Source organism: Atractosteus spatula, chromosome 3, assembly GCF_055471065.1.
Source record: "Atractosteus spatula isolate fAtrSpa1 chromosome 3, fAtrSpa1.hap1, whole genome shotgun sequence".
Lineage (NCBI taxonomy): Eukaryota > Metazoa > Chordata > Actinopteri > Semionotiformes > Lepisosteidae > Atractosteus > Atractosteus spatula.
The window spans coordinates 42,483,151-42,502,467 of record NC_142708.1 but is presented as its reverse complement, the minus strand read 5'-3'; the positions used below and the strand labels follow the sequence as shown (position 1 = coordinate 42,502,467).

The 19,317-nt window shown below is 37.4% G+C and overlaps 1 protein-coding gene across 1 annotated transcript in view; it reads right to left on the bottom strand.

The window, feature by feature from the left end:
* Positions 1 to 18,575, bottom strand: part of gldc (glycine dehydrogenase (decarboxylating)) — a 56,967-nt gene extending 38,392 nt beyond the window's left edge. Inside the window, exons 1-3 of the mRNA XM_088910806.1 lie at positions 18,132 to 18,575; positions 17,768 to 17,846; positions 6,383 to 6,518 (exon numbers count right to left, since the gene is read on the bottom strand). Of these exons, the coding sequence (XP_088766932.1) occupies positions 6,383 to 6,518; positions 17,768 to 17,846; positions 18,132 to 18,428 (512 nt within the window). The 5' untranslated portion in view covers positions 18,429 to 18,575. The remainder of the gene's footprint in view (positions 1 to 6,382; positions 6,519 to 17,767; positions 17,847 to 18,131) is intronic.
* Between the last annotated feature and the right edge of the window lie 742 nt (positions 18,576 to 19,317).

The following is a 19,317-nucleotide window of genomic DNA, read 5'->3' as shown; positions in this document are numbered from 1 at the left end:
AGAGAGGGTCAGAACAGGTAAGACAGCAGGTGAGACTTTGGATGTCATTCTTTTTCATACAACCACACCTTACTTCTGGTTTTCTCCAGATGAGCTCAAAGTTACAGTATTGATCAAATGCTTTTCAACTACTTAACCCAACCTAACCCAACTACTTAACCCAATTAAATTAACAATTTAGTGCACAGTTGGAATGAGAACTGGTTCTCAAATAGGGTTTCCAAAACCAGGTTACTCTCATGTAAATCACTTGGAACCCATTTGGAATGCCATATTAAAAAAATTGCCCTCCTGGGATGAATAAAGTATTTTAAATTGAATATTTCACAAGAAGTTCACAACTGACCTCTTTTCCATAAGCTTTCTTAAACCCATAATAAAGCAAAGACTAAACTACCAAGTTACTCCACACCACCTTAATTCCTATGAACTAATGTTTTAATTCGCTTAGCTTAAGCTTTTATCAAAAGCAACTGTAATTCGTACCAAAAATATGTGAGAAGTTTTACTGATGCCATCAGAGTGTTTACTAAAGGGTACAACAGCAGTACCAATGAATTTATTATTTTTATTTTTTGCTACTTTAAAATTTGTTCCACATTTTAAAACAGGCAAGTACAATTTGATTTAAATGGGAAAACAGCCCAGAAAAAATTTGGATATCAGGAAATTTGAATAACATTTTTATATTTATTTTCCAATTTAGAAGAAAGAGTTCGACAGCTAAACTGTTAGTAAAAAAGTCAGGTGTGAAGTATGTACTAGCAGCATCTAACGTTATTCCTATACCACATATTTTAAAATGAATACAGAGATAAATGGCAAGCTGAAAATAAAAAAAAAGGTATGAGGGGAAAAGACTGAGGGAGAAGGAAACAAAGCAAAGGATAACAAGAGCATGTGAAAATAGGCAGAGCAAGTGAGGAAGTGTCAAAACACATGGTAATCTTTGAGACAAAGTCCAGGTGAGGTAAATGAATGGAGAGGTTTAAAAAGAAACTGGTCGGTCACTGAGAGCGGGTGGAAGGCATGTTCCTAATTTAAATACAATTTTGACGTCTGGTGTCTTTCTGGAGCAATGGAATGCAAGTTCATTTGCAACTAACATACTGACACTGCTCCCCACTCAAACCACTAATTTTAAGAGGTGTAAAAGGACAGGTTTCAAAAATCAGCCACGGTAGTAAAAAGAATCAACATAAATGGAGAACAATTCGCAGTGTAGTGTACATAAATTGAAATTGGTATTTGACCACCACAGAAGATAAAAGTTGTAAATTTAAAAAGCTCAAATCTGCAGAAAAGGGTTACTAAGCAGGTAAAGTGTTAGAAAGCAGACTAGACAATTTGGGAGCTTTTATTTCCATGTTTCATACAAGCTTCCATTATGGGGTGACCAGAATATTGCTGACCCATCAACATTTTCTGCCTTGTCAACCCCAGAGCTTTTTCAAGCTTTTCTGAAATCACATGAACCACTATTATTGCACACAGACAGGCCACATTTAGCTACTTAATAAACTTGTTAAGAATTTTGTGCACCAAAACCGATTTAGGTTTGCCATTTCCGATTTTTATATACTGTACATTTGTTACCTTTAAACTTTCAGGCCAACTTTCAGGAAGGTGTCTTTAATATGGCAAATAAAAGTGTAGAGCAGCCTACTGTATATTCAAATGGAAACTCTGGATGCTGAGTAATACATTTAATTAACTAAGAGCACTATTACAAATTGCGCGGTAGTCAATACATCCAAAGCAAGAGCAAATCCAGAGAGTTGAAAGTACTATCGACAAATTGCAAATGGTATTCAAATGCAGCTCTTGCAGATATTGATCAGGTTCTGAAACAAGGCTAGTGTAGTGAACTGTCTGCTAGAAGTCCACCTTTCCATACCATAAAGCCAAAATTGTACCTAATACACCCTTACAAGACTTTCCTTCTTTGTGAGGGATATACTGCAGCTGAGTATTAGTCGGGAAGGAAAAAAAATCTTAGATCTACATCATTAGACAAAATACAGTGGTGTGAAAAAGTGTTTGCCCCCTTCCTGATATCTTATTTTTTTGCATGTTTGTCACACTGAAATGTTTCAGATCAAACAAATTGAAGTATTAGACAAAGATAACACAAGTAAACACAAAATGCAGTTTTTAAATGAAGGTTTTTATTATTAAGGGAAAAAAAATCCAAACCTACATGGCCCTGTGTGAAAAAGTGATTGCCCCCCCCCCCTGTTAAAACATAAATCAACTGTGGTTTATAACATCTTTGGAAAGCTGAGTTCAATTTCTCTAGCCACACCCAGGCCTGATTACTGCCACACCTGTTCTCAATCAAGAAATCACTTAAATAGGACCTGCCTGACAAAGTGAAGTAGACCAAAAGATCCTCAAAAGCTAGACATCATGCTGCGATCCAAAGAAATTCAGGAACAAATGAGAAACAGAGTAATTGAGATTTATCAGTCTGGAAAAGGTTATAAAGCCATTTCTAAACCTTTGGGACTCCAGCGAACCACAGTGAGAGCCATTATCCACAAATGGCGAAAACATGGAACAGTGGTGAACCTTCCCAGGAGTGGCCGGCTGACCAAAATTACCCCAAGAGCGCAGCGACGACTCATCCAAGAGGTCAGAAAAAACCCCACAACAACATCCAAAGAACTGCAGGCTTCACTTGCCTCAGTTAAGGTCAGTGTTCATGACTCCACCATAAGAAAGAGACTGGGCAAAAATGGCCTGCATGGCAGAGTTCCAAGACAAAAACCACTGCTGAGCAAAAAGAACATAAAGGCTCGTCTCAGTTTTGCCAGAAAACATCTTGATGATCCCCAAGACTTTTGGGAAAATACTCTGTGGACTGACGAGACAAAAGTTGAACTTTTTGGAAGGTGTGTCCCATTACATCTGGCGTAAAAGTAACACAGCATTTCAGAAAAGGAACATCATACCAACAGTAAAATATGGTGGTGGTAGTGTGATGGTCTGGGGCTGTTTTGCTGCTTCAGGACCTGGAAGACTTGCTGTGGTAAATGGAACCATGAATTCTGCTGTCTACCAAAAAATCCTGAAGGAGAATGTCCGGCCATCTGTTTGTGACCTCAAGCTGAAGCGCACTTGGGTTCTGCAGCAGGACAATGATCCAAAACACACCAGCAAGTCCACCTCTGAATGGCTTAAGAAAAACAAAATGAAGACTTTGGAGTGGCCTAGTCAAAGTCTTGACCTGAATCCGATTGAGATGTTGTGGCATGACCTTAAAAAAGTGGTTAAGGCTCGAAAACCCTCCAATGTGGCTGAATTACAACAGTTCTGCAAAGATGAGTGGGCCAAAATTCCTCCACAGTGCTGTAAAAGACTCGTTGCCAGTTATCACAAACAATTGACTGCAGTTGTTGCTGCTAAGGGTGGCCCAACAAGTTATTAGGTTTAGGGGGCAATCACTTTTTCACACAGGGCCATGTAGGTTTGGATTTTTTTTTTACCTTAATAATAAAAACCTTCATTTAAAAACTGCATTTTGTGTTTACTTGTGTTATCTTTGTCTAATATTTCAATTTGTCTGATGATCTGAAACATTTCAGTGTGACAAACATGCAAAAAAATAAGAAATCAGGAAGGGGGCAAACACTTTTTCACACCACTGTATATACTCCAGAAATCTATTTTCAACCTGGCACTTGCATGTCAAGATCACAAGACAAACCATCACAGGATTTTAAACCAGAGTTTTCTGGTTTGGGCTGGTAAACAGATTTTGTCACCAGTGACTGAAGGAATATATTCCCATCCACAAACTAATTAAAAATCTCATCACATAGCATTTATCGAGCTCATCATGGACAAATATTATGGTATATATTATGGACTGATGCCACTTTGCCATGTTTAAACACCAGAACCCACTCAACACTCTAGATCATGGCCAACACAACATAACCTCACAATAAACAGATTTAGGATATTTTTACCCCTGCTCACACACATAATGCCACTTCTTCTGGAAGACCAATGCTCTCCAATCTGTTAAACTACAATGCAACTTAAAATGCTTGTTTGCTGATGACCGCCATTCCACCAGGTGGCATTTGAAATTAAATTAAGGGACATATACTTTTAGAAATAGACAATTTCAAAATGACCATCATATTAACTAGCCAGCAGCCATATCACCCTGCAACTCATAGTTGGCAACCCAATGAAGTTGAGCAGGTATGAGCATTGTCGGTACCTGAATGGGAAACCACCTGGGAAAGCTAATGTTGCTGCTGGAAGAGGTGTTCATGAGGCCGGTAGGGGGTGTTCACCCCTAGGTCTGTGTGGGTCCTAATGCCCCAGTATAGTGATGGGGACACCGTAGTGTAAAAAGGCGCTGTCCTTCGGATGAGACATCTCTCTGTGGTCATTAAAAATTCCAGGGTATTTCTTGATAAGAGAAGGGGTGTTACCCTGGTGTCCTGGGGAGCATACTGGTGCACTATGGCTGCCATCGCATTATCCAGGTGGGGCTACACATTAGTGATGGTGGAGGGGAGTCCCCATTACCTGTAAAGTGCTTTCAGTGGAGTGTCCAGAAAAGTGCTATATAAATTAAAGGAGTAGTTATTATTAACTACCTCTTTCTTATTTGATTAGATTTTTAAAAGTATTTTATGCAAAATTTCATGGTCTAGAGGGCAATTTGGAATGGTTTACAAAACATATTGATTTCAACAACTGCATATTGCAATAGTGTTAGTGTCTTTAGCCCCTCTCTTATTTCTGCTTGACAATAATTCTTGCTAGAGATGCAGTTTTGCAGAGGTTTTGGGTTTTGCAACTTAAGACAAAGAAAAAGGATTAAATTCTTTCAAGTGGTTAAACTAGCAATCATTTTAATAAGGCAATTACTTGGATGGACTGAAACCCATAGTTCTCACTGACTCATAAGAGCCAGAGCTCTACAGCTCATATTGCTCAACAGGGGATGGTTTGCCTCTGGGAGGGAAAAACTAGACTTTCCATAAAACCTTACAGAGTAAACAAGAATAAAGGAGCTCAACACACAAAGTAATTTTGTGTAAGTTATTTTAACAACTAGCAGATAAGACCTAGGTAAGATATGCCTACAAATTTCAGTAGTTGCAACAATAAACAGAAGAACAAAGATAATACATCACTAGACTTCAATAGAACCACCTTGAGAACATTCTGGCTAGCCAAGGTAATTAAAATATCTCCAGTATTCCAAAACTTCCCCCCCTGTGTGCTGCAGATAGAACAGGACATATGATATGTTTTAAATAAATTGCTAACAACGTTACCTTGCGTGTTGTTGCAATATGGAACCTACTTCTTAATTCACTTTTCATGAATGGAATTCCACATACAGTATCACTGCATTAAGGAAAGCAAAATCCCAATTTATTATAGAGATGGAATCCAGTCTACAAGAGTACATATTTTTTAATTCAGACTTTCAGTATTATGTTTGAAATACATGAAATGCAGATGATGGTAATAATGTATTCTAAATTCTGAGAAACAATATAAACACAAAATGACTTTTTGTGCAAATTACAGGCTTTAGAATCTTTTATACTAGGCTGCTGTACCAGTAATTAAGAGAATGATATAGTGTAGATGAGTGACCTTTCCTGTCCAAAATAGTGAGTCTGGCTCAGAACATGCTATGTCTTGTGATTCCTGAGGACTGTGAAGCAGTAGCAGACCAGGCCTGTTACTCAGTGTGACACGCTGTAAAAAGGTTGATTTAGGTGATCTTACAAGAGATATAATTGTTGACAGGTATGCCTCTGATGCACTGCAGAAAACAACAGCAGACCTGTCTAATGTGTCATATGAAAACAGAGGCACGGGTTTCCAAGATGTAAATGATAAGATTACAGTGTAGGCTGTAAAAAGCCACTAAACCTGTCAGAGGGACAGATGGCAGATTTCCCATTTTATGAGAAGAAAATTGACACTTTTGAATATCTAGTGGGATCAATGCCATGGCAGTCATCACTGTCAAACATGAGCCAACAAGCTATTGGGGGATACAGTGGTCTTCAAAGTAGTTTGACTGAACATGTACATGCTGTGCAGTGTTTGAGGGCACTGCTTGACTTAAACGGTAACCTACAGCCAAATATTACACTTATTTAAAGTGGGTATTTTTAATTAACCTTGAATGTTCAAACTGAAAATTTATGGACAAAAAGGGACGTAAAAAATGTCAGTAAAAACTACAAAAAAAAACAAAACTTAAATGTATTAAGTTTTACTCTTACTCTTTTTTGTGCCTATAAACATGAACCCATTATTTGCCGAACCTCAATATAGGCAACACTGGTTTAGGATTTGCATGTGGCTTAGAAATTAAAACAGTGAAACAAACCATCCTGAATTTTCCAGCAGGTTTCGCTGTATGGCCTGGGGAACTGAACAGTTGTAATAGCCCATGCCGATGTAGGATCTCCAGAGCTTGTTTTTGTTTGCAATCTTATGCAAAGATTCCAAAATTTCATTTTCACCTGGGAGATAGAAAAACAAACACTCAGGTTATCAGTTCAGACTGCATTTCTAAAGACATGATAAAGGATATATATTTTTACACTAAATAGCCCAAGCTAAATTAATTTCTTTATCATTTGTCACGCAAATATTAAACTGTAGTTCAGGTGGGTAGATGCGTCAGCATGCATAGGCTGCAAAGGAACAAGTAATAGGTTTATTCCATGCTGAAAAGAGAAGAAAGAAAACACAACGTTTTGGCTCTAGAGCCTTATTCTGGTGCCTTCAGGACACCTAAAGAAGGCTCCACAGCCGAAACGTTGCGTTTTTTCTTCTCTTTTCAGCATGGAATAAACCTATTAAATATTAAATTGTGCATATTTTGCTATGCTCAGTCTAGCTCATCCTTGATACAGAATATTATATATCTTGTATATAGTAAAGTGTGCTTCATTCAGATGTATTTAGATGGATGACTTCCTCAGTTTTAGAACCCATCCTAACATGACACTACTTGGAGGGCAAACGTTCAGCATCACAAAATATACGACAGCTTAAGAGCATAATATGGTCCTGTTACTAGTTAAAAATCCAATACTATACAAAAAAACACAACTTCTGTTACACAAAATTATGGAGGTATGTACTCTTCCATAAAGACAAATTAAAAATAGTAAGAGACTCGTTTATTATTCTTTAGTGTTTAATTTATGCTTATGACTAACTTTACAGATCTATGAACTCACAATCTAGAGGGCAGTCCAGGCAGGGCCTGTCAAAATCTGCAAAACTAAATTTTTCTCATCATTGTACAAAAACCTAATCTCAAAAGATCAACACAAACAAGGAATAATTATTAACAGTGAACAACAAACTGAGAGGTGAACTGAGTTCTCATCTGCATTTACATTGTAATAAGTGAGAGAGTATATACTACATTTGGTCTCCATAGAGATTAACTGGACCGTTAGCCTGCAATATAAGGAATTTTCATGAATGGAAGAATTTCAGTAGGAAGTAAAAGTACAACAACACTAGCGCATATGACTGACATTATTAAGTTTATATTGCAGACTTCACCTGCATTTTCACAGGAGAATGGGGGGGGGGGGGGGGGGATGGGCAATAAAGGTGATGGTGATGCCTCTGATAAATTAGTGTTTCCAGAACTTCACAGCCAGTTAGCTGTGAATCTTAAAAGAAAAACTGATGAGATTCTGACATGTTCTGGAGATGAAAAGGATTTCAAATTTTGAAATGCATGCAATGGACTTGAAAATGGGCTTTCATGCCAACAGGTGAAATGAATCATTGAGAATCTACAGTAAAATACCATAATTTAATAGAAACAGCATTCATTTTCATAAGTCAACAAAAGATCCTTAGCAAATATTTAGAACATACACAATATATTGAGTTCAAATTTGGCTGCTGCTGGAAGCAACTCCAGCTGTATACCTGTAAAACCAGGTTGTAAAGGGGTTGTTGTGAGATTCTGACTCATTCTTCTTGTAGATCATGGACAAGTAAGTGCCTGATGCTGATCTCTGAGCTATAAAAGCCACATGTTGTCTCAGTTTATATTACAAACATGTAAGGAGGCTCAAATCAGGAAATCAATACATCCACAGTATAACCATCCATTCTCATCACACAAGAAATTCTTCATCAAGCAAGCAACATGAGGACTATACAACAGCTCTGCTGGAAAATGGTTCTGCACTGACTAGACACTGCTGCACAGAGTATCATACCTATTGTTCTACATGTCTGCACCATACTCAATCATTCACCAGGGTGATCTAAACAAAACCTTGATTCATCCTTAAAAAGGACTTTGCTACATTACTGGCAAATCCATGAGAGGTGACTCAGCCACCAACATACCAATAACATGAAAGTATAGGACTAGATGGAATGTTGATTCTTTATTGCAATTTTCTTATTTCAACAGGTTTAGTATTTACCAGGTTAAGATAACCTCATCACCGGAGCCCATTCAGCTGTCGCACTGATGAGGTAACTGATCGAGTGTTTAGGCAACAAAATCACTCAAGTGTATGGTTACAAGCTAAGGGATGTGAATAATTAAAGAGAGAATGATAAAATAATAAGTAGAAACCTGACACCAGCTTGCCTTTCAAGCAAATTATAAAAGTTAACAATAACAAACCTACTGTACCTACCTTTCAGAAAATGCATGTCTGTATATGTTCAGCTCCACATTTTCTTTGATCTCTGGCACAGTAAGGTAACAATGTAATAAACTAGGCAGCAAAGTTTAAAGGACAAATATTTACAAGCTCACATATTTTGTAAATCTCTGTACCAATACAGCATACCAGGACCCTGCCTTTTACAGAACCAGGAAAGCAGAACCCTACAAATGAGGCCCAAATTCCATGCAGTAAAAGGGGAACCTGCTTTTCTAATAAAAGGTCTAAATCCATAGGACTTAATCAGTCTCTAAACAGATGCAAAACAAATGGGAACATCTTTTCCTGATCAAAAGAGTGCATTACTAAATTTAGTTTACTCACGCACTATTTAGATACCACAAAAGGTTAATAAATATTCCCACAATGATAGCACCATACACCCTATCTAAATACCAAAGTTGGTTTCTTCAGTGCACTATTTACTTGCATGCATCCTGTAGTAGCCCTCTAATTGCTCTGTTTTTCTCCTGTCTATTTCATGTCATCTTACTGTAATACTCAATTATACTGTGTTGGGACCTACTTTTCTCCCTACTCTATTCCCAAGAATCCAAACCTGATCCACTAGAAATGGTTTAGTAATCATTAAATATTAGTACAATTGCCTGGACATTTGTCATTGTCTGGTCATTGTGACTGCTTCAGTGACAAGAAACACTCCCCACAGCCTAAAGCCTGTTTAACCTAAGTTAAGAAGTACTGAGGGGTGACGTAAAATATTTTGATTCCTTACCCTATTGGACATAATGTCACGGTGAGTTGATCAGTTAATCAAAATGACCTTCATATAATTGTTTAATCACTTCATTTAACTTCAAACAAACACCTGAGACTCAGCTAAAAATTTTAAACTAAAATAAATATTTATTTGAGAGAGAGAGTCTTTATTATTCCCGGGGGGTCAAGCTGTTTTACAGCAGCAGCGCTGGTGTACAGACAGAAGAAAAAAACGACAGGAACAACAATATACATATTTGCATAGAAGGTTAAGTGTTAAGTAACAATATGGCTACTGGTATGAATGAGAACTTAAATCTGTTGGTTTTAGAGTTGGGGAATCGGTATCTGCATTCTGATGGGACTAACTGGAAATTATTAAACAAGGTGTGTGAAGGATCATCATGGATTTTGCTTTACGCAAAACATGTGAATGACAGATGGAGGAAAGGGCTGGAAGGTCAGCACCAATGATCTTCTGACATATTTTCACAAGACTGCCCGGTTTATTCTTGCTTCTCAGATTCAGGTTGCCAAACTAACAGATCAGAGTAAAAGTTAGAACAGATTCAAGGAAGGATCGATAGAACAAAATCAACAATGAATCATCAACTTTAAAACACTTAAGCTTCCTTAAAGAAAAAAAAGAAGCTGTTGACCTTTTCTGAGGATCAGGGCAGTATTGGCTTCGAAATTTAGCTTGGAGTCCAGAACAGTCCCCAAGTACTTGCCTCGTTCTACTATCTCCACTGAAGTCTCCCGAAGTAGGTTAGGGTGGGAGTGTGGGTGTTTTTCCTAAAGTCAGTTATCATGTCTTTGGTCTTGGACACATTTAGCTCGAGGAAGTTTTTTTCACACCAGGTGGCAAACTCATCAACGATTGGTCCGTGGCTCCTCTTGTTTGCCAGCAGCAGGCTAGCAATGACAGAGTTGCAAATTTGATTATGTGTCTTGAGTGGTGATGACTCTTGCAATCGTTTGTGTACAGGACAAAGAGTAAGGGAGATAATACACATCCTTGGGGGACCAGTAGAAGAATGCTTTTTGTTGGATAAAACAGAACTCTCTGAGTTCTGTTTGTTAGGATATCAATAACCCAGCTGACAAGATTGAGATCAAGACCAAAGTTTGACAACAGCTAAGTTGCCAGTAGATGAGGTTGGATATAATTCAATTCAGAGGAGAAATCCACAAACAGCAGTCTAGCATGTGTCTTGTTCCCTCAAGGTGTTGGAGGACAAGATTGAGAAAGCATGCTGTAGCATCTTCCACCCCCTCCCTGCCCTATAAGCAAACTGTAATGAATCTAGTTGATTCTTTACTTTGGCCAAAATCTCACTTTTCATAATCTTTCCGTGAGACTTTACATAACTAGAGAGGTGAGGGCTACTGGTCTGTAATCGATTGAACTGGGAGATTTAACCATAGCTACTGGAACTGCGACTGATAGTTTCCACACCTTAGGAACCTTTTGTTGGGTTAATGACATTTGAAAAATAAAATATGCCACACAGCAGTCAAGCACACCTTTTCAATACTCTGCCCCCCAATAGAATCAGGACCGGGATTCTTTCTCTCCTTAATTTGACTGAACCATTCACATACCTTAGACTCGTCAATTCTAATTGCATAAGCTGAGATCCTGCCTCTGAATGCACTAATTTCATCCTAAAAATTGTGTCAAACCGAAGATAAAACTGATTCAGATCATCAGCAAAGTCAGTGTCTGACTTACCACCTGTATTAATACTGCTGCACTCTTGTGCACTCCCACCATAGACCTAATACCCTCTCATGCAGAGCATGAGTTACCCTTGCACATTGCTTCCTCCACTTTATCCTTATACCTATGTTTAGCCTTCTCAATCACTCTTTTGCTCATCCTTCAACAAAACAGCATCACCTTGAAGGAAAGTGATTTTTTTCTAATTAAGAGCTGAATTGAGAGATTTGGTCACCCAGGGCCTGTTGCTAGAATATACACTGCAAGATCTCAGAGGAATAACAGTATTTTCACAAAAAGAAACATAACTGGTGATTGTATCAGTCAGTTCATCGAGATCAGAGCATGAGTGCTTAAACATGTCCCAGTCTGTGCACTCGTAGCAATCCTGCAGTCACTGTATGGAGTCCTTGGCCCAGACCGGCACCACTCTGCGTTCAGCTTTACCTCTCTTCAGGGCCATTTTGTAGGTCAGAATCAAATGCACAGCATTGTGGTCAGATGATCCCAGTGGTGCTTTGACGGTGGATTGGTAAGCTTCCTTAAGTGTGTGTTATTAACAGTGTGTTACTGATTTGTCTATATGGATTTCAATCATTTACTCAAGTGGAAAGACTAACAACATATGGCCTATTTCCTGATAGCTAGATAATTAGTTTAATTCTCAGTGCTGCTGAGTGGAGTTCTGCCAGTACACATTGGTCTGAGCACTTACTCACTGCATAACAACACTTCATACTGATGGAGGAGAATACCCAGTCAGTATTGAATACAAAAAATAACCAAAAAAGTTCATTTCAATTTCAATTAGGTTTAAAGCTCAACCTAATCTAAACATGATCAAAGGTATTGATTAACTTATGGGTGTTTTCTGCTTTTTAAACCTGAATACTTACAAATGGGTTAAATGACGAAGACCTGCACTTTACATCACAAATGTTCACCTTCAGGTTTCATTTTCTATATTTTCAGTCAGGCATTTTCAGTACAACTCTGTACTTTCTCTGTCACATCCATCCTTATACTGTGTGATATACTTTTGTACAGTTGAGCCTCAATTTACATGTTGGTTACATTCCTGAAAATAGTGCAAAACAACTGTACACAAAGAAACTAAATTCATCCAAGCCTACAAGTTAACATTCATAATTTATTCTATACAGATAATATTAAAATATTAAATTAAATTTAAACGTGACAATAACTGTTACTAATATTGTAACATGACACTTTTTATATGCTTTACGTTTCATGTACATTTTAAGCAACCTTCCCCCAGTGTCCTCTCTGACTGAGGCTGACAAGACAATATGCGGTCATACAAGGTGAATCCATACTGTGTAGAAAAATATTCACAACTGAACATGCATAACTGAAACCATGCCTAAAAACACATTGCAAATCAAGACAAAGCTGCAGCAGAAATTTAGGAAGGAAAATTAAAAGGTGTAGGCCCTTTAAAATACAGGCAGTGTACTTAAGCATTAATGGAAATGGAAATGTTGATCAACAGCGTCCAGACTTTCCTCAATAGGCTGAAATAATCATAGTGGTGAGGAAAATTGCAAAACCTTTGTAATTTCCTGTATTCCTCCAGAAATGTGATCTGATCTTTATTTTTGTCATACGAAATAAATAATAAGCCAAAATACTTTTAAACCGATGTGCAGAACTGAACAATAGCTAGAGGAAATGTTTGGTTGAAGTCATTGTTGCTAAAGGAGTTTCCACCAGTTACTAAAATCTAAAGGTTCATTTCTTCCAGCATAGTGAATTTTTAAACAATGTGTTCAATATAGACAAGAAAAAAATGTTTGCGTGTTATTTGTTTAATCAGATTATGTTTATCTATTATGATTTAGATTAAGATCAGATCACACTTCTGGTACAATAAATGTAGGAATACAAATTATTCCACAGGATTCACAAACTCTTTCTCACAACTGTAGCAGTGCTGCCACCCTTATCAAAAGATCATCTGGATGAATGCCTGGCACATCCACTTCCTCTTCTGCTTGTCAAGAGTTTCTAGATACCGATGATAATGTATTGCTGTTGTTGTGTCCAAGTTCATCCAAAAACAGTGCTGCAACAAAAGCACTAGGTATTGTCTATCCACACAAGTATACTGGATACTGAACACTGTCTTTAAGCTTAAGAAAGCAGGGCAATAATAGTGAGCAATTTCTTGATTTGTGAACTCAGATGTTTTCTTTCTTGCTCTTTGTGCTCCAGGCATCTTTCACAATGGCAGATGTTCTGTGTGTTCTTTTCTTTCCCTGAAGAAATGCTTTAAAAATGGTCAAGTGTTTTTAAGATTAATTATTTAAAATGGGAACTGTTACTGTGCTCATTATAGCTCATTTGAACAGGATACAAAACACCTTGAAATCTGATTTGACACTTTACAATATGTCAACATTATGTCAGTGCTCATTCAGTGACTTTATTGTCCATTTTTGACAAGATTAAGTCTGTGGTTATTTCAGATATTACTAATAGCACCAACATGGTAAAATATTCAAAAACACTACAAAAGCTGATTCAGTGTGATTCCAATAGATGCAGCTATAACTATTCCTTGGTTCAGTAAATGTACACCAATAAAACAAGATGGACTGAATTTCCTGCTCTCATTTGTGGCCATCCTCAGATGGACATCAGCAAGTCTACGTTTCTTTTATACACACTATACACAACATTTTATACACAACTCAAAATAACGAAAAGGCATAACAACTCAATAAATCAAATATAAGCCAACAGAGTATACATTATTATGCTCATTTTCTATTCGATTTATTTTTACATTGACCTTATCACAGACAGCTTTCAGTTATTTACACAGACTATACAGAGTCTGTGCCTGACAACTATCAAAGTTAGACAATACAATAAATCAAATGGAAATGTGTGTAAATGGATGTAACACCGCGTATCATAGTGTGTCCAGGGTAACCAGGCACTAGCTATTTTCTAGCAAGTATTTGTGACAAAATAAATCTGGTCTAGAAAAGATTAGCAACTAAAACGGTCACATTCCAATCAGCTGAAAACATCTACAACTTATTGCTCAACAAGAGATATATGCATGCAATCAAACTCTTCATATCCAGGTGAATCAAGTCAAATTTAACAGAGCAGTCAAGCTATCATTCAGGTTTAAACTATCTTTGCAACTCATGTATTTTTTAAAAATATTTTTAATACCATTTTTTGAGGAAGTAGCAGTGTTACTGGAAATTCTGCAAGCATGGCCATTTTCATTTCTTGTAGCCAATTCTAATAAATACAAAATAAACAGATTTTCTACATTCCTACAATATAATCCCAAGAACTTTATTACAGTACGCTATGCTGTTCAAACCTGTTATGAGCAGTGTTTTCCACAGTAATCTAAAACTCATTGGGGCAGCAGAAAATAAATTTGAAAACTGATATGGAATGATCTGGCATGAGTATCAGAGCAACATAATCTCTAATAGGTATTACCAGGCAAGCTTTCCCTTGCTGATTAAGCAGACACTGCTATTGCCCCTTCTTTGTTTCAGTAGGACAGCTTATTGCATAATGGAATCTGTCAGTAGCTAGGATCTGGTAGCTGACTGGGCAAAAGGCAAAGTTCAATGCACTGTTATAACACTCTTGACCCCTAGCAAGGATTTAATCAGAAGTGGGATGTTATATAGCCTCAAATAAACTATAACAATTCAACTTTGTTTTTCATCTGCATGTTGTATCCATCTATCCACTTATTCCTGTAAAGGGTAAAGTCAATCCACAGCCTGTTCTGTTAGATTCAAGACAGCACCACATCCAGATTGACAAGCCATTCACTTGACACACAAACACACGCACACACAGACAAATTAGACACAAATTACCTTAACCAACACATTCTTTTTCTATATGGGAGTAAAATTGAGTACCTACAGTACAGCCTCAGAAACCTAACGGGAAACACACAAACTCCACACAGAAGGTACCACAAATGATGCAAGAACTGAGAGCTGTGAGGAAGTGGTGCTAACTGACATATCACTAAGCTGCTAATATATTATAGTTGTGTGGAATCCATTTCTGCTTCTGTGTGTGAGCATCACTCCACATTCAGGCTGCCCTCTGCAGCAGTCCCACAAATTAATGAATAACATGGAATTCTTAACAATTTCTTTCCCCAGACAGACTTTTTGGGTCATCATTCAGTGAATACAGAGGGTAAGAAAGTTTAATGAGCTCAAGCCACTGGAAGCCCTGAAAGACCATCATTTCTCCATCATTTACCCATTAAAATTAATTACACCAGTGCTCCTATAAAACTGCCATCCTCGACAATTTGTGTCACTCTGCAAGCTCAGTCTGAAGCTCTACCACCAACAGTACAGGCTGTATGTTAAACCTGCTTATCCATTTGTCGAGAGTTTTCTTTCCTTTAACTCCTTCCTATTTAAAATGGGACTCAAAACGCTCCACAAACTCCATTATTTGGGCACAAAAAGAAAATTACCAAATTTAAATTTAATACAGATTTTTATATTCTCACAACTTTAATTTCAGGACTAAAGCTTATAATGAACTGCATATCTTGCAAAGAATTGAATTCCTCAGCTCATGTGAACAGGGTTTGTACAGAGGTGCAAACCTTCACTCACACCTTTTTAGGTATAATATATGCTGTCATTTTATGATTCACAATTTTTATTTTTATAAGCAATAGCCAATGCCAACAGGGTTATATAGTTCTCTGTCTGCTACAGAAAATAAACTGAAAATGTGAAAATAAACTGGTTTCACAAATTGCATAATGTGATGCTCACAACTATAACATAAATATTACATTTTCACCAAAAAGACTGAAATATTTATTCTTCCCCACTATGGAAACGGATTAAGTTTCCAGACTGTGCCTCACAACTCACATACTGTATATGAAGAGCTGTTAGTGCTCTCAAGTACAAAAATCATTGAGAAATGTCCAGAATAATGAGTAGCAAATGGTTGGTATTAAGTTACTGTATTCGATTTTGGGACCCTGCTTGCACTACCTTTAACTTTCGTTAAGGACAGAACACTATCATTATTCAACCCTTGGATTATCATACCAGAAAGGTTTTTTTGTGTTTTTTATGTCATTCTTATTCATGTTAGTGGATTCTTTTCATATATGTTTGCATAAAGTCTATAGTCATGCAGTCAAGAATTAATGAAATACCAAAACACACTGCTGACACTACTACAGTACCCTCAAGCATGGGGCAGCTCATTTACCTGAATTTAAATATAGACCCAAATCTAGGCAGAATAAGAAAACACAATTCCCCTCACACTTATAAAAATGGATAGTAAAAAGTCTTGAAAACAAATTATTTCTTAACGTCCGGACTTCAGGGTTTATAAAACAATGTTGTGAAGTACACACTTTCACTAACACTTTTACTTTTGCTCAAGAAACAAACCTCACTTCCAATGCAAACATTCTGGCCAAAGGCAAGAACTAAAAGGAAGGACTGGATTATTCCCTGGTTACAGTTATAAACGGCACATAAACAGACATAAAATACATAATGCAGCTTCACTGTTTTTGTAATTAAAGTTTGCATATCACAAAAATCCAAAGATTACTCAGAGGTTACTTTCAAACAAAATGTTACTGAATTCAGAACGATAAACTTTAATAATAACTCTCTGTCTTTGATAGAATTGTGCATACCCCAGCAGCTTTGTGGTTTTTCTGACTTTGTGTCTCATGAACGTCTGTACAAAAACAGCCAACATGAATTATGCTTACATATTCAAAACGTTATCTGGTTGTATATGTTCAAAGATAAGGTTGATTAGGTTGAATGTACACAATCAAAAATTCTCTAGGGGGTAAACGTAGATTCAAATAATAAATCCATAAAAAACAGCATAAATAAACGTCAGGCCATTTTTGGAAACAGCCATCTCCTTTGTAGCTCTGCACTCCAGCGCATCGCGTGTTGCTGTGGGTGTGATGTAATGCTCGAGCTAACCAGATTGAACTGGCCGTGCTTCCCGACAGCTCAAGGCTGAACTTTACACTCTAATTGCTGTCCTATTAGCATGGATAGAACACAGCAGGAGATTAGAGCTCCTAGTCGGGTTTCACAAAAACAACTCCAAATATGTTCAAAGGAACATTTCACAAGACGAAACACCCCAGCAATGTCCACTTGCACTGAGCGGTATTACATATACATTGATGCAAGAGGGCTGAGACACTTAAGAAGAAAAAAGATAAAATCCAGAACATTATTTAAACAAAGCACTACCTCTTTGTAACAGTATTATGTTAAAAAAAAACTCATTTTCACTTCCGAGCAACAGGGCGGAGTTGAAACTTGAGACAAACCTGAGCAAAAATAAGTGGAGGAGGGGGCACACAGCACAAGATAATCGTTCTTATCCGATGAGATTTACATAAAGTTAAAAGCGGGTGCGAATATTTACAACCAGGGTTGTTCTTCGTCTAGAAATGCACTACATGATGAACTAAATGCATATACGCCCAAGGAGAGAAGCGCGTTGTACAAAAGTATCAAAAACAGATGTGCCGTGATTATAGAATATGCAAAAGTATACAACTCACAAACAGGATCGTCCATTTTCAGATTTCTTCGCAAACGGATGCTGGCTGGAACAGTTCTGTCAATCAATTCATCAATACTCTGAAAACAAAACATGAAAGTTTTAAGTGTATGCACACAATACGATTTAAGGCACAATATGTGCACGGTGAAGAAACTGTAAAAAATGCCATCCATGTCCTATTTTCCCCATTAAGGTGCTCGTTTTATTGTGCGCTCTAACAGTTTCAATATGTATGTTTTTATTTAATACTCTTCCATAGAAATGTTATTAAGTGTTACTGTGTAATAATCCGCTCAGACAACGATTACGAACAACGCATCTCTCCAGTGGTATTTTTATACCATGTTTATCGTCAACCATACCTCAAACTCCAAAATGCCAAGCATCTCTCGTTTCTCTTTGTCACCTGGTCCGATATGCCTCTCGGAGAAGTCGTCATGTCGGGGCAGTATTTTCTCTATCTGCCTGGATGAAGAAAAAACTGCAGAGCTTCTTAATCCCCGGACAGTAACAAGCATCATGTTTTGATATCTGTGTGCAATTGATTTCCCTCGCTGTTTCCCCATTAAAACGCGGCTTTGACTACACAGCTTGCTGCAAGGAGGCTGAAAGCTTACAGACCTAGAGAAGAAACCCCATGATTTTACACAACTTTGCATTTTCAGTCTAACTTTATAAAACTTTTAAAGAACAGAAATATGAGTTAACAAAATAAGCCTCCTGCTTGTCTGCTGCGTGTATTGTTCCTCAGGTGATGGAGAACTCTCCGGAGGTACCCTTCTAAAGTACTTAAAAGGTGCCTGCTCAACACGCCTCCTGCTTATAAGAGAACTAACCAATCGATACGAGAAAGCTCACTGACGCAGAGACAAGCCCCCGTCAACAGCTGCTCTGAACTTTCTCACGTGCTTCCTTACAGAGCTTGAGCAACAGCACTAGCTGAAGCAAACAAAACAAGCATCTGCCATTATATCGGAAATGTGTGCGCTGTCCTTGTATCAATATCCCAGATAATTATATTTTTCCAGTCGTAAAAATAAACATACAGTATTAATACACGTACCAGACACCAGCCGTTTATTCGTTTTTAATATTGCAGTTTTTTTATTTTTAAATTAATATTTCAAGAGATATGTGAATAACTTAGTAGCTGTATGCACTTATGACAATTTAGATTTTTACAAATATTTGATTATTTGTAAAACATTGAAATTATTTTACTCCAATAATTTGGGCAAGTCTAGTTTTTCCAGTTATAAGAAAATGAATTAAGAACATAAGAAAAGTGAGGTTAAGATGGAGTAAGGAACTGTGTGAGATTTGAGCTGCAAGCTCCACAGAGGTAGGGAGAAGACTGAAATTGTGCTCTCCATAATTTGCCTGCCCCTGAAAGAATCTGTCCCTTTGATAGTACTTCCTAATGTTTGATCAGTAAGTGTAGTTTGTTTAAAAAAACTTGTTTTTAAAAAAAGTCCTCATGTAAAGAATGTGGAATGCTTGTCGTGTTTGTTCATGTGGTTGTTCGTACATCAAAGGTAATCTTCCATC